Source organism: Parasteatoda tepidariorum, chromosome X1 (assembly GCF_043381705.1).
Source record: "Parasteatoda tepidariorum isolate YZ-2023 chromosome X1, CAS_Ptep_4.0, whole genome shotgun sequence".
In the NCBI taxonomy this organism is placed as follows: Eukaryota; Metazoa; Arthropoda; class Arachnida; order Araneae; family Theridiidae; genus Parasteatoda; species Parasteatoda tepidariorum.
Genome location: NC_092214.1, coordinates 59,543,062 through 59,555,591, shown reverse-complemented (window position 1 = coordinate 59,555,591; position 12,530 = coordinate 59,543,062). Strand labels below are relative to the sequence as shown.

The following is a 12,530-nucleotide window of genomic DNA, read 5'->3' as shown; positions in this document are numbered from 1 at the left end:
TTTAATCCCAAAAATATTTTTGCATATTACTATAAAAAAGGCCGTTTAAACCCTTTGACGCAGAATTTGTCTTAATCATATTTTTGATACTTTTTCTTATTATTTTGTATCAATTTAGGTCAAAGTAATAGAAGCATATTGTACTTAGCATTTTAATAATTGAGGGTTTATGATATGCAGCAAGAAACGCCGGTTTCTTTTTTCTGCGTTAAAGATAAAATCCTTCAAACGCGGCTCACTTCCAAACAATACTTTTTCAAGTTTGTACTTATTTAGATCTAAGAGAATCGGTTATTCATTATTGAAATTACTTTAATTTTCAAAATCGGTTATTGGTGAACTTTTAAAAATGAAAGAAAGAAAAATTTCGAACTACTTTTTTTTGGATTTTATATTTAGTGCAAATATAATTCCGATAATCTAACAGATATTTTAGTAACTATTAGACTGTTTTCTTCAAGTAGAAAATACCAAAATACATTTTTGCTTATAGTTAGAACGTCAGAAAATTTATACAGTGAAGCGTCTCGGATGCGACTATTCTTTGTTTCACAGTAAAATGGTCCTTAATGGAGGTTGGTCGTTATTAGGGGTTACCTCCACTGACTTCAAAATGTTATCGAAGGTACAAGATTTTTTGCAAACTATTTTAATATTAGTTGGTGTCATTTCCTTGGTGTGGAAATGCCACTTGTGTTGGTGTCGTGAAAACGTGATCGATGAATAAAATTTAGCATCAATAAGAATTATCCCTACTGATATAATTATGAATAAAAACAAATTTACCAATTATGAACGATGGAACTATTTTAAACAAATTAACAATCATGTTTTTTGCTTAAGTTTGTATTTAATTTTCTATTATGAAAATTAGTTAGCTTTAAAAAAATTACAGGTTTGTTAGCGATGCTTAGTTTTTTTCTAAAATAACATTCTTTTTTATTTAACTTTCAACTCTAAAAATAAATCATTGATAGCATCGTTCTTAGTGCACTCTGACGGCAACGTGAGGTTGCAGACCTCTTTCAGAGATCGTCAAAAAAAGCTCTCTAAATAAGAACCTCAAGCAACTATTTTGAATACATTTTTACCTATTTATTTGTTTTGTTAATACTTTTCGTTTTAATATTTTTTCGCGTTTCCTTATTAGACCTTTTCTGCATTTAGTGCAAAAGTTTGCCCGGTTGCTGGGAGAGGTTTTGGTGGTCTCTCCTAACGGTTTTCTTCGACACAAAGTCTATGGAAAACATTCCGTTCCTCCCAAAAGTGGTCGTAAATAGAGCTACAAAGATGTGGTCGTTCCTGGAGGTTTCTCTGTATATATGTAATAAGGACACCGGTGTTCTATCTGCGTCTAAGGGTTAACTAATGAAATCATACCATGGTTTTGCTTTATGGTGGACGGGCAGTTATTTGCAGAATAATTTAATTTTTATTTTCCTTTACAGTGCTACCTCCATCCGGAATTTCCTGGGCCATTTTTGGGACCAAAACCATCGGAGAAGAACGAAAGAGAATTTTCTGAAGAACAACTTCGAGCAGGAGAAACCATTATTAATCTTCAATACGGGACAAATAAGGGAGCCAACCAAAGCGGTCAAAACTTCGGCAATACACGGCATATGTAAAAGTTTTGTGCAAATATGCAGGGTTACCACAGGCGACTAAAAATGCAAAAAGTGGTAAACTAATAAAATTCAAAATTTTATTGAAAAATACTAAAGTTAGTAACTTTTTAGGGCATTTTTTTTTCAGTTTACTGTTCAAAGTGAAAACTAAGAATGTTATTGATTTACATATGAATAACTTAAAATGTAAGTTATAGTGGTAGCTACAATTAAATAAAAGCAAATTGAGTTTTTACTACTTTTTACATTTTTAGTCTCCTGTGGCTTCCTTGAATATGTAAAAATCCCATTAGTACGTTTCCTTTGTGAATTTTAATAGAATAAATGTTGATGTTTTAATTGTTATTTTGTGGTAGTTTGAGTTTATATCTTACATAGACACTTTATTTTAAAATTAATAAAAGGATTCCGTATAAGTTTAATAAAAATTAAGCATCCTCTATTTAAAAATACAGTCAAACCCCGCTATAGTGAGCACGGTTTATAGTGAACTCCCGGATATAGTGAACGAAATGTGCGATCCCGTGCCTTGCTATACACGTATAATGTTATTTCTTGTGAATATAGTGAACCAAAAAAATGAGAAAGTTGGATATAATGAACTTTTTTCTGTCTTCGACTGATTTTTTTCTTTATTTTTTTGGTAATAATTTTGAAATTTCTACTTCAAAATAAATGCATATACCAATGTTTAAAACCATCTATAGAGGGGAATATAGCGATAAGCATTATTTCTTGTTTGCTTCTTTTATCTCACTTTCCCATCCCTAAACAAACCAAGCAGATGTTTCCAACACAGGCGGACCTGTAAGGTGTCAGTGGGGTCAATATGCATTTTCTGTCAGAGGGAATGAGTAATAATTCATTATTGGTCAAAGGGTTGAACACTAATATGTGTTGATAAGGCCCTCATTTCAACTCCTTTTTGCTCTCAGTTCAGTTAAAAAAAAGTCTGTAAACAAGTGTCTCAAATTTAGCTATGGCGACCAGTAAACGTAAAACATTCTCCGTTGATGATAAAATGAGCATAATCAGAAAAATTTTAAATGGATGCAATCAAGTTAATATTTGCAGGGAATATAAACTATCTAAATCATCAGTTTGTAACAAATGGAAAAATAGACAATTAATAATTTCTGCTCATGAAAAAAATTTAGATGGTAGAAAAAAGTTGAGAAAAGCAGATCACAAGGCTGTTGAAGAAGCATTACTGAAGTGGTTCACCATTCGAAGAAGCCGCAAACTTCCAGTATCTGGACAAATGTCGATGAATTTGTTAAGCGATTTTATGTGCTCGAATGCCAGGTTAGACAGGTTTAAAAAGCGGAATAACGGAAATTAAGGAAAAATTATCTGAGAGGCAGGAAGTGTTTCCATATCTGATGTTGAAGATTGCTCATAAGCTAAAAATTACAATTTTTTTTTCTTTGCACGCAAGATGAAGAGTAATGAAAATTAACACATTTTTTGCTACTACATAATATTTTTTAGACATTTATTTGAATAATGTGTAATAAAAGGGAGGAGTTTGGGAACCATTAGTTAAATTGTCTGCGAAACGGATATAGTGAACTCCCGGTTATAGTGAACCAAAATTTCGGTCCCTTGAAGGTTCACTATAGCGGGGTTTGACTGTATAAAGAAACAAAATTATTACAAAATCAAGTATTATGAATCACTCGAACAAATCATATCAACTCCACAAGAATTTTATATACCTAGAATCTTAATGCTAAGTTGCACTACTAGTGCAAAAACATGAATTTGGGCAAAATTTTCGAAACTGAGTTTATTATAAATTTAGAATTTCTGTACTCTTAGCTTTCAACAAATACTTTACTTTTCTTTGTACTACAATTATTTACAAAGTTATAGCAGTTTTTGAGCAAGGTGATAACAGGTGATAGACTAATGATTTTAAATCTTTAAATGCGTTTATTTCAAAATCAGATTTTCTACCTGTATTTTACATCATTTTAAACACGATATGTCAGGTGGTTTTAATAATAATTGTCTACAATTTTTCATCAGTGTTTATGATTATAGAACACATGTTTTGATCTACAGACTAAGAGATAAAAGCATAGTTTCATTTTTTATGCGTGTTTTTTAGCAAAGACAAGCGCTGAAATTTTCAAAAATTTGCCTTTTTGACTACATTGGTCCCTAACTCAGTAGTATATGCACTGGCTTTTAAGGTAGTAGTTCAAAACGTAGTTGATAACCTTCTAAATAAAATTATCAACAGATTTCCGGTTTTAGGAGATAGAAATTTTTTTACTGTGTCTAGCATATATGCAAAAAATGCCTCATTTTTACCGAAAAATGTTCATTTGAAAAATAATATTTTGCTAGTTTTATATGTTTTTACACAGAATGAAACAAATAAACTAGTTTTTTAAAACTTTGGGCAATTTTTTTTAAATATTAATATTTAAGTTTTAAAAAACTAGTTTATTTGTATAAAACTAGTATATTTAGAAAACTCTCATTAATGTAACAGCAGATCCAATTTTTACTGTTATATAAATTAATCTCTAAAATGATCTTTAACTGAAATCTAACCTAAATAAACCTGAATGACTTAAAGTATCCGACTAGTTTGGACAATTTTTTTTTAAATATCAATATTAAACTAGTCGGATACCTTAAGTCATTTAGATTTAATTGGACTAGGTTTCAGCTAAAGATCATTTACTTTAGAGATTAATTTATTTAACAGTAAAAATTGGATCTATTGTTACATTAATGAAAGTTTTCTAAATTGTGTATGTTTAAGAGGGGAAAAAATTATATAAAAAAACATCGTGCTCTAAGTTATCAGAGATTACGGTAGCTAAGACCTGCAGTAAGAATTCAATATTTGATTGATATTAGAGGGTGGTGAGGCAACAAAAAACTTTACAGTGCAAAGAAAAAAACGAATCAATTTGAATAACTTTTGATGTAATGGTCAGATTTTCACGTACTAGGACTCAATCTTAATGGCTTGAGGAGATCACCGCATGATAATTAATTAGCGCAGACAATATTTAAAATTACGAAATCAGACGCAAAAACTCTGAATGAACATTCCTTTTCGACGGATTCGGATTTCTGACCCCCAAAGTATATGGGGTAGCCCTATTCTGGTAAATATGGTCCCCATAGTTTGGTCAGAAGTGCGGTCCAAAGTTTGGATACCTTAATGTTAATTTTACTTTTTGCGTATTTCGCCATATCTAGAGAAATTCCAAAGTGAATTGAAAAATTTTTGCACACAATTATAAAATGCGATAATACAAAGATCAAAATACAAAGTCGTGCCCTGAAAACGAGATTGAATCTAGAATTATTACACTTTACCTATACCTTTTTTGGGCCTGTATTTTGCCTATTAAGTCAAACAATGAATAATACAAATATATTCAGTTTTCATAAATAAATTTTTGGTTTTAAATACTGTCATTCGTAAAAATTGATCAAAATGTTGCAAACTTTCTAGAATTTTCAAAAAGATAAAATTCCTCATTAATTGCTCAAGTTGAAAAAGGAGTAAAGGCAAGCTTATACTCGCAATTGAACTGTAACAATTTTAAGTATAAATATTAATTTTTTAAAAAAAAGATCAGCATGAAACAAAAATTAAAGATTTATAATACGTAGCTGTAAATCAAGAAAAAGTTATAACTTTCAATAATTGATACATATTGCACGATTCAAATAGTATAACCTGAATAAAAACTTTCAAAAAATAAACTTAAAAGCAAAAAGTAGTGAAGCAGACTCGCCCGAGATAAATTACTGATTGGACATTTTTACTTTCTACCTCAGATGGGGGCATAACTTCTCAGCAGTTTTATACTACCAAACCAAAGCGATGAAATTTCTGAAAAGTATATCAAATGGTTTTTCAATTATAACATCTGGAGACACACACTATAAGTAATGGTGGAAAATGTGGTTTTTAGTTTGAAATATTTAGTTTCTCACAATAATAACTCATAAAAATCTTAAAAAAGTTTCAATTAACCAAATTTAATTATTATTATTTTTAACCCTTTTGATCCCAACGGGACATGTCCTGCAGACAAAATCACTATTGAGACATACGTGTCCCGTCTAAAAAACCCGAAACTGCGTCAGAGCCCCTCCAATTGCCTAAATAGTTATTTTCCCCTTATTTGATCAATTGGAGTCATAATTTGTCTTCTTTCGTATGCCTGTTTAGGCAGAGGGGTGCTATTGTTATTGCTCTCCAGTGGCGCCATCTATGGCCGAGAATTCAACCTCAGCCACACACAAACGACGCACCCGTTTAAAGGGCGGATCCATTCATGCATCCTCAGATCGTAATTTTGACCTGAATCAGAGAACGATCGATCTCCAATCCAGCACCCCCAGAAATATTGATTTGTTATAGGAACATGGAGGACTTTGCGACCCGACAGATTTAACGTGCATCAGTCACCATTTACTACACGGGGAGTCTTTGTCCGGTGGGGTTCGAACCCACAAACTCTCGGACATGGGCCCATCGCCCTACCGACCAGGCTATCCCGGCCTATAATTTGTCTTTCTATTGGAAAAGAAAAAACTGGTCTAGAAAAGGTCAATTACAGAAAAAATTATAAATGTTATATTTTAGAAAATATTTTAAGCATTTTTCTAGTGTATTATTTGACAGTTTTGTCAAGAAACAAAAGCCACAAGACTAAAATAGTAAAATTCATGAGCCATAAAACTGTCAAAAAACCTACTTGAATGTAGCTTCTCCCCTTTCTTAATATTTTTAATTGTAATTAAATATTCTGACAATGGTAAAACCTATTATATTTTGATATAGACACCTTTTTATGAAAGCATACAAACAGAAAAATAAATCTTAAAACATTTTAACTGATAAAATTGTACCAAATGTTATGTATCATACTGAACGCTGGGAATCAGGAGAACCGTATGAGCATACGAAAAGAAAAACTCTTTTTTCATTTTAATGTACATTTAAAATATTTTTATGTAATAAAATTTTTTTTAAAAAAAGCGCCAAACACTCCTCAAAAAGGAAAAACTAAATTAAAATCACACTTTGAAAATGAAAATAAGAACTTCGTAACCAAAAACAAACTATACTGCCGTCCAGAAATTAGGCACAGCCTGCATTTTGTGTCTAACTTAAAAACGAACAATTATAACAAGAAATTTGGAAGAATTGTCACTAAGCAGCACTCTCTTGATTGCCACGAAACATTTACATAACTAACACAACCATGAATTACATTTAAAAAAATTTGGCAAAAATTTCGTCTCTCTTGAAAAATATAGGGTTATGTTTTATTGCTGTTTTATGTAGAAAAATTTCTTTGACACAATACGAAAATGAGTTCTAGTAAGAAATGTGTCTTCCCCTAATTGCTATGCATTAGTGGTATCATTTCTTAGTGTTACCAATTAAGTTTCTGGGATGCGAAGAAAAGGCATGAACCCCTTGAAGAAGGAAAGTAAAGTAACCCTTGGAAAAGGAAAGTAACCCTTGTTTCATTTCATGTAACGACAATGAAGGAATATTCAAAGCCGTAATTTATCTGCAAATGTTCCAAGCTTTCTCAATCGAATTCAGGCTTGGAGATCTGGCGGCCAATTCCTCAATAAGATATGTTTAAAGTTCACAAAATTATTTGTATACTGAGCTTTTGAGGCCAACCCATTAAATGATCACAAACTGAATCAATAAAAAATTAACAAAGAGCTCCAAAAACAACTCTTCATCCTCAAAACAGTTACAGATTTCTTTAAAAGACACGAGGTGCCACGCTGGCACCTAACATGAGATCTTCCCAGACCATTAAACTAGCGCTTTCATAAAACATTCCCTCTAATATTTTAAGTCTGCAGTTCAGTCAGGAGTAATAATTCCAGTGGTAGTGAGCCAAATCAAAAAGTTCTAAGCCGAATATTGTATTAAAATACAATAGAACTGATATAAAATTCTTATCACAATTTAAGAGAATCACCATTTGTCTATTTGACCTTTTATTCAAGTATTCATTTGTAGTGGAAGAAAACATTTCTTTAATTTATTAAAATAATAATACATTAACTTTACCATTAGAAAAGTTATTTTCTGAACTACAAAAATTCCGTAGTTGCTGGAAGGTATGATAAATTGTTGATTTCTAGGTTCTCTCCACATTCAAAAAAAGCAATTCAGTACACTCTACCTGCCCTCCAATGTCCAAAAAATTGACCATTACGGAAGCAAAAGTTCAACGGTCAGTGAAAAGCATCTTGTTTGATGACTGCTGACCCTTTACTGGTTTGAATATAGAGATGTATTCTTGGAAGCTGTGCTTGTTTTTTAAAGATTCATTTCTGATTTCATTTTAATGGATGATAATGTGCAGTCACTAAAGCCTCGTCACGTAAAAGATTTCCTAAACTGTTAAAATTTTATCCATCCAAAGGCCAATCAGATTCCAAGATCTACAACTGATAAAGAATGTTTGGGACTACCTTGACTGGCAATTTGCTGCTTTTAGTCCTCATCCACGAGATCATTTCACGAAATGAAATAAAGGTTGCTCAATGCCTGCTCTTCATTCTTCATTTCGCCTCCGACAACTTAATTTGCAGCTCGGAAAGTCGATGCTATTTATATATAGTAGTTAAGAGTGGAGATATTCTTTCCTGGAACCCATTTTTGTAATGCTTCAAAGACAATTTTCCTCATAAAACTGGTGTACTGTTTTCTCAGAAAAGGAACATTTCTGACACGTTTGCCTTTTTAGTTAAAAAATGTGGTTGTGTTTGGATTTATCTAAATTTTTAAATGTCAATAAAGAAAGAAGAGTTTAATTCACTCTCCAAATTTTTTGTTTCATTGTTGTCCTTTTCAAATTAAACACAAAAAACACGTTTCGCACCTTAACTTGAAATATTCTTCTCCTGTGTGGATTTAAACAAAAACTATAATAGCGAGGCGTGAAAGCTACTACAGCCATGCCGTATGCTTCTCGTCGCTTTTTTACGACTGTCTTAGCAACATTCGTTTTTTGATCAACACGGACTCTATTATAAACATAAATCCAGCATAAAAACTTCTAAAACGACATTATTATTCCGTCGGCCTCAAATACATCGCCTATACTTCTCATTCTACACTTCTCAAAGCATTCTTTAAATTTTTCTTTTAAGATAATTTTCAATTGGTCATTTTTTGTAGAGAACGTTTCAGACCCAATTATTAGACCTGATTTTCTTTATAACTTTCATTTAATGCCTTATTTAAAGTAAGATTTAAAAACTAACTGCATTGTATGCCTAAAACTGCCATCGTATTGTATGTAATTGCAATGCTCATTCTATTAAAACAGTGATAGATGACACTTTTCATCATGAACACATAAAAAAATTTCCTGACATTACCAAACCTCCTCGCCCGGATTAAGAGGTTAAATATTTTGTCATCCACCATAATCAAACAGGTCCTCTGTTACTACTACAAAAGTTCGGCAAATTGCACTTTATCGCCTTCGTATTGCAAAAGTTGAATTTTAAAACATGATTGACTCGGACCATATGCGGCCCTCAAAAAGTAATTATGCTCCCCTTCTGCACGTAGTACCTCAATAATAATATTAGTAGGACTTTAATTACTCCGCACTGTTGCTGCACAATGAGCTATAGTCTTGTCATAGGCTATGGGCTAAATGCAACAGTCTGGAAAAATTCCCTGGGGATAATCCAAAGGCATACCAAGACACTTTTGGCCATAGTGCATTAAAAAGACAGTAATCAGTTTGGGATTAACAAACAACTTAATGTACAACGTTTGAAATATTTTAGATTTAACTCTACAATGATTACTACTTTTGGCTTGCATGAATGCGCAAGAATACAATTCGGTCTTTGAAAGCCCTCGCTAAACTTCAAAAGTTCTAAGATCAAATCACACGAGACTTCTCTTTGTTAATGTTTTTCTTTAAGACAATCTTGTGGTATCCCGTTTACCAAAAAATCGTTTATTTGGATAATTTCAAAATTATGGGTGGAGTCTCAAACCCTACAATTGCCTTTTTGGTGCATCTATCCTCTATCGATTATATAGTAATTAACGTTTCTGATTTGGATATAGAAAATTTATCAGATCTAGTCGATTGCATTTAAACTTTCTGCAACCTAACACTCCGTATAATTTCTATAGACAGTGTATAGTCCCGCAGTGGACTGATCGTTAAGACACGGTTCCCAGCAGATCACCGAAGTCAAGCATCACTGGCTACGGTCAGTGTGCGGGTGGGTGACCACTTGGATCAGTCTGCGTAGGGACCGAGGGTGTGCGGTATTGGTCCTCGTTAAACTGTGCTACCGTAAAGTGCTCGACTTCGCGGGCAGGTCATCGGGCTACCGAAGCGGGGGTGCCCCCTCCGCATAGGATCAAAATTGTGATGGCATGTCTTCGGATCATCCTCCGGAATGTTTCCCAGACCGTCGCCAATAGCCCATTGCGCAACTCTAGTGCGACGTAAATTAACAATAACAACAGTGTATAACAAAAGCTCCTTTAAATCGAATATTAGTTCCCTTAAATAAATTTTTAAAAGAAACAAACACTCTAAAAAGGAAAAAAAATCTATCGGTTTAAGAATTCTAAAGAAGTTGTTCAGTGGACTAAAAGGCTGAGCAATCTTTTACTGATGACAAACAAGCTTCAGGCAATGCAACTCTTTTGCATCATCAATCCCCGGATCACAATTGAAAATTGGACTATTGCCAGTGATAAAACCATTGGGGGCTCTTACTCAATTTAACAACACCAATTGAAACTGAAAAAACAGCAAAAATGTTCGATCTATGACAGAGAACTTTTTCAAAGGAACAGTGCGCAAAATGAAAAAAAAGAAATCTTAAATTAATTTTGTTCCAATAGTCAGATTTTCACAAACAGAGTGCCAATTTCAATGGTTCAAAATGGTGACCTCAATTATGGTAATCAATTAGTTCTAACTATTAAGTTACCGAAGCAGATCCAAATACGTATTTCCTTTAAATAAACATAATTTTTTTCCGACGAATTAGGATTTTTGACCCTCAAAATATAGAGGGAAAATATGGTTCCAATACTTTTGGAGAAAGAGCTGTCGAAAGTTTGGGCCACTTAATAATCTCAATTTCTACGTATTTAGCCACATCATGAGAAGTTTTAAAACGAATCGAAAAACTGTTGCTCACAATTAAGAAAATAATTTATCTTAAAATAATTCCATAAAATTTACTTTTAGTGTTTTTTATTATTTTAATAAGGGTCGAAAAAATGTTGAATTGTAAGGTATACAAAATTTTGCACGAAATCGATTGAACAGTTTCCTAGTTATAGATAGAAAAAAAAAACCATATTTTTCTCAAAAACAATTCGAGCAATTTCGTAGAAATTTTATGTTTTGTCATTTAAAATTACCTAGTATAAAATGATATAAAAATTTGTATACCTTAAAACTCAAAAATTCTTCAACTGATATTAAATAAAATAATAAAATATTAAAATTTATTTTTACGTGGAATTATCTTTAAGTAAACTCAATTTATAATTGCGTTCTAAAATTTTTCTATCCATTTAAGAAATTCTCGACAAGGCGATAAGCAAAAAGTGAAATTAGCAATAAGTTACCAAAACTTTCGACTGCTCTCCAGTATATTATTTTCCAGGTTACAGCTACCCTTCTTAATTTGATAGTCAAAAATCCAAATATGCCAAAATTATAGCAGGTTTATTTAGAAAAAGTAGGTTTTTGTGTCCGATTAAGTTAATAGTTAGCACTAATTAATTAGCATATTTGAAATCTCATGTTTAAATAATTATAATAGCCACTTATTTTGTGAAAATCTGATCATTAAAACAAAAGTTATTCAGGGTTATAACTTTCTTATTTTGCGCACTATATCTCAGTTTAACACCTTCGTCACATACTAAAAGGGAGAAATTTTGTTATGCATACTGACCAGAAGCCATATATCTATGATTTTAAACGAAATCCAGGCAAGTGCAGCTAATGGTTCTACAATTGTACCCCCAACTAATAAAAATTAAAAAAAAGAGTATAATTTATAATTATATTGATATTATATCGAAATTACGCTTAGAAAGATTTAAAAATGAAATTGCAAGGAATTCAACGAAATCTGAAAATCTGTGACGTAAAAACTTTATAAGCAACTTACAAAGAAAAAATATTTCATCTGGTAAAGGATATCATCATACATTTAAAAATAAACGTATCGTTGTTCTTTAACGTTACAATTACATATCAATGATATAAAAAATTACTTACGGTAATTGTTTAATGAAGTATTGTCATCTGAAGCTTTTAAATTATCCATCGTGTTATACCACAAAGTTGTAATTTCAGTAAACATATTAAGAAACAGTTCTCTATAACGAAACGATAAGAAGACGCTTGACAGAAGAAGTTCAAAGGAAAACATTTAAAATAATTTTTTTTTTTAAATATACAAACTGCGTACTACAATATTTATAAAGTACAGATGATGGATCTATAATATGAATTTACTTAGTGTTCAAATAGGTAGATACGGTACATCATGTACATCACACTAGAGCTGCACAATGGGCTATTGGCGACGGTCTGGGAAACATCCCTGAGGATGATCCGAAGACATACCATCACAATTTTGATCCTCTGCAGAGGTGAAGGCACCCCCGCTTCGGTAGTCCGACGACCTGCATGCGAAGTCGNTTAACGACAACACTACCCGCACACCCTCGGTCCCTACGCAGACTGATCCAAGTGGTCACCCACCCGCACACTGACCGCAGCCAGCGATGCTTGACTTCGGTGATCTGCTGGGAACCGTGTCTCAACTATCAGTCCACTGCGGGAAGGCAACGGTCTAGGAAACGTCTCT

At 32.5% G+C, this 12,530-nt stretch overlaps 1 protein-coding gene and 1 long non-coding RNA gene across 2 annotated transcripts in view; one reads left to right on the top strand and one right to left on the bottom strand.

Annotated features, from left to right (window-relative positions):
• LOC107440649 (muscle-specific protein 20) overlaps nucleotides 1-1,973 on the top strand; it is a 32,965-nt gene extending 30,992 nt beyond the window's left edge. The window contains exon 4 of the mRNA XM_043039057.2: nucleotides 1,449-1,973. Within this exon, the coding sequence (XP_042894991.1) occupies nucleotides 1,449-1,628 (180 nt within the window). The 3' untranslated portion in view covers nucleotides 1,629-1,973. The remainder of the gene's footprint in view (nucleotides 1-1,448) is intronic.
• LOC139427041 (uncharacterized) overlaps nucleotides 1-12,263 on the bottom strand; it is a 50,571-nt gene extending 38,308 nt beyond the window's left edge. Inside the window, exon 1 of the long non-coding RNA XR_011638188.1 lies at nucleotides 11,936-12,263. This is a non-coding gene — a long non-coding RNA (uncharacterized lncRNA). The remainder of the gene's footprint in view (nucleotides 1-11,935) is intronic.
• Between the last annotated feature and the right edge of the window lie 267 nt (nucleotides 12,264-12,530).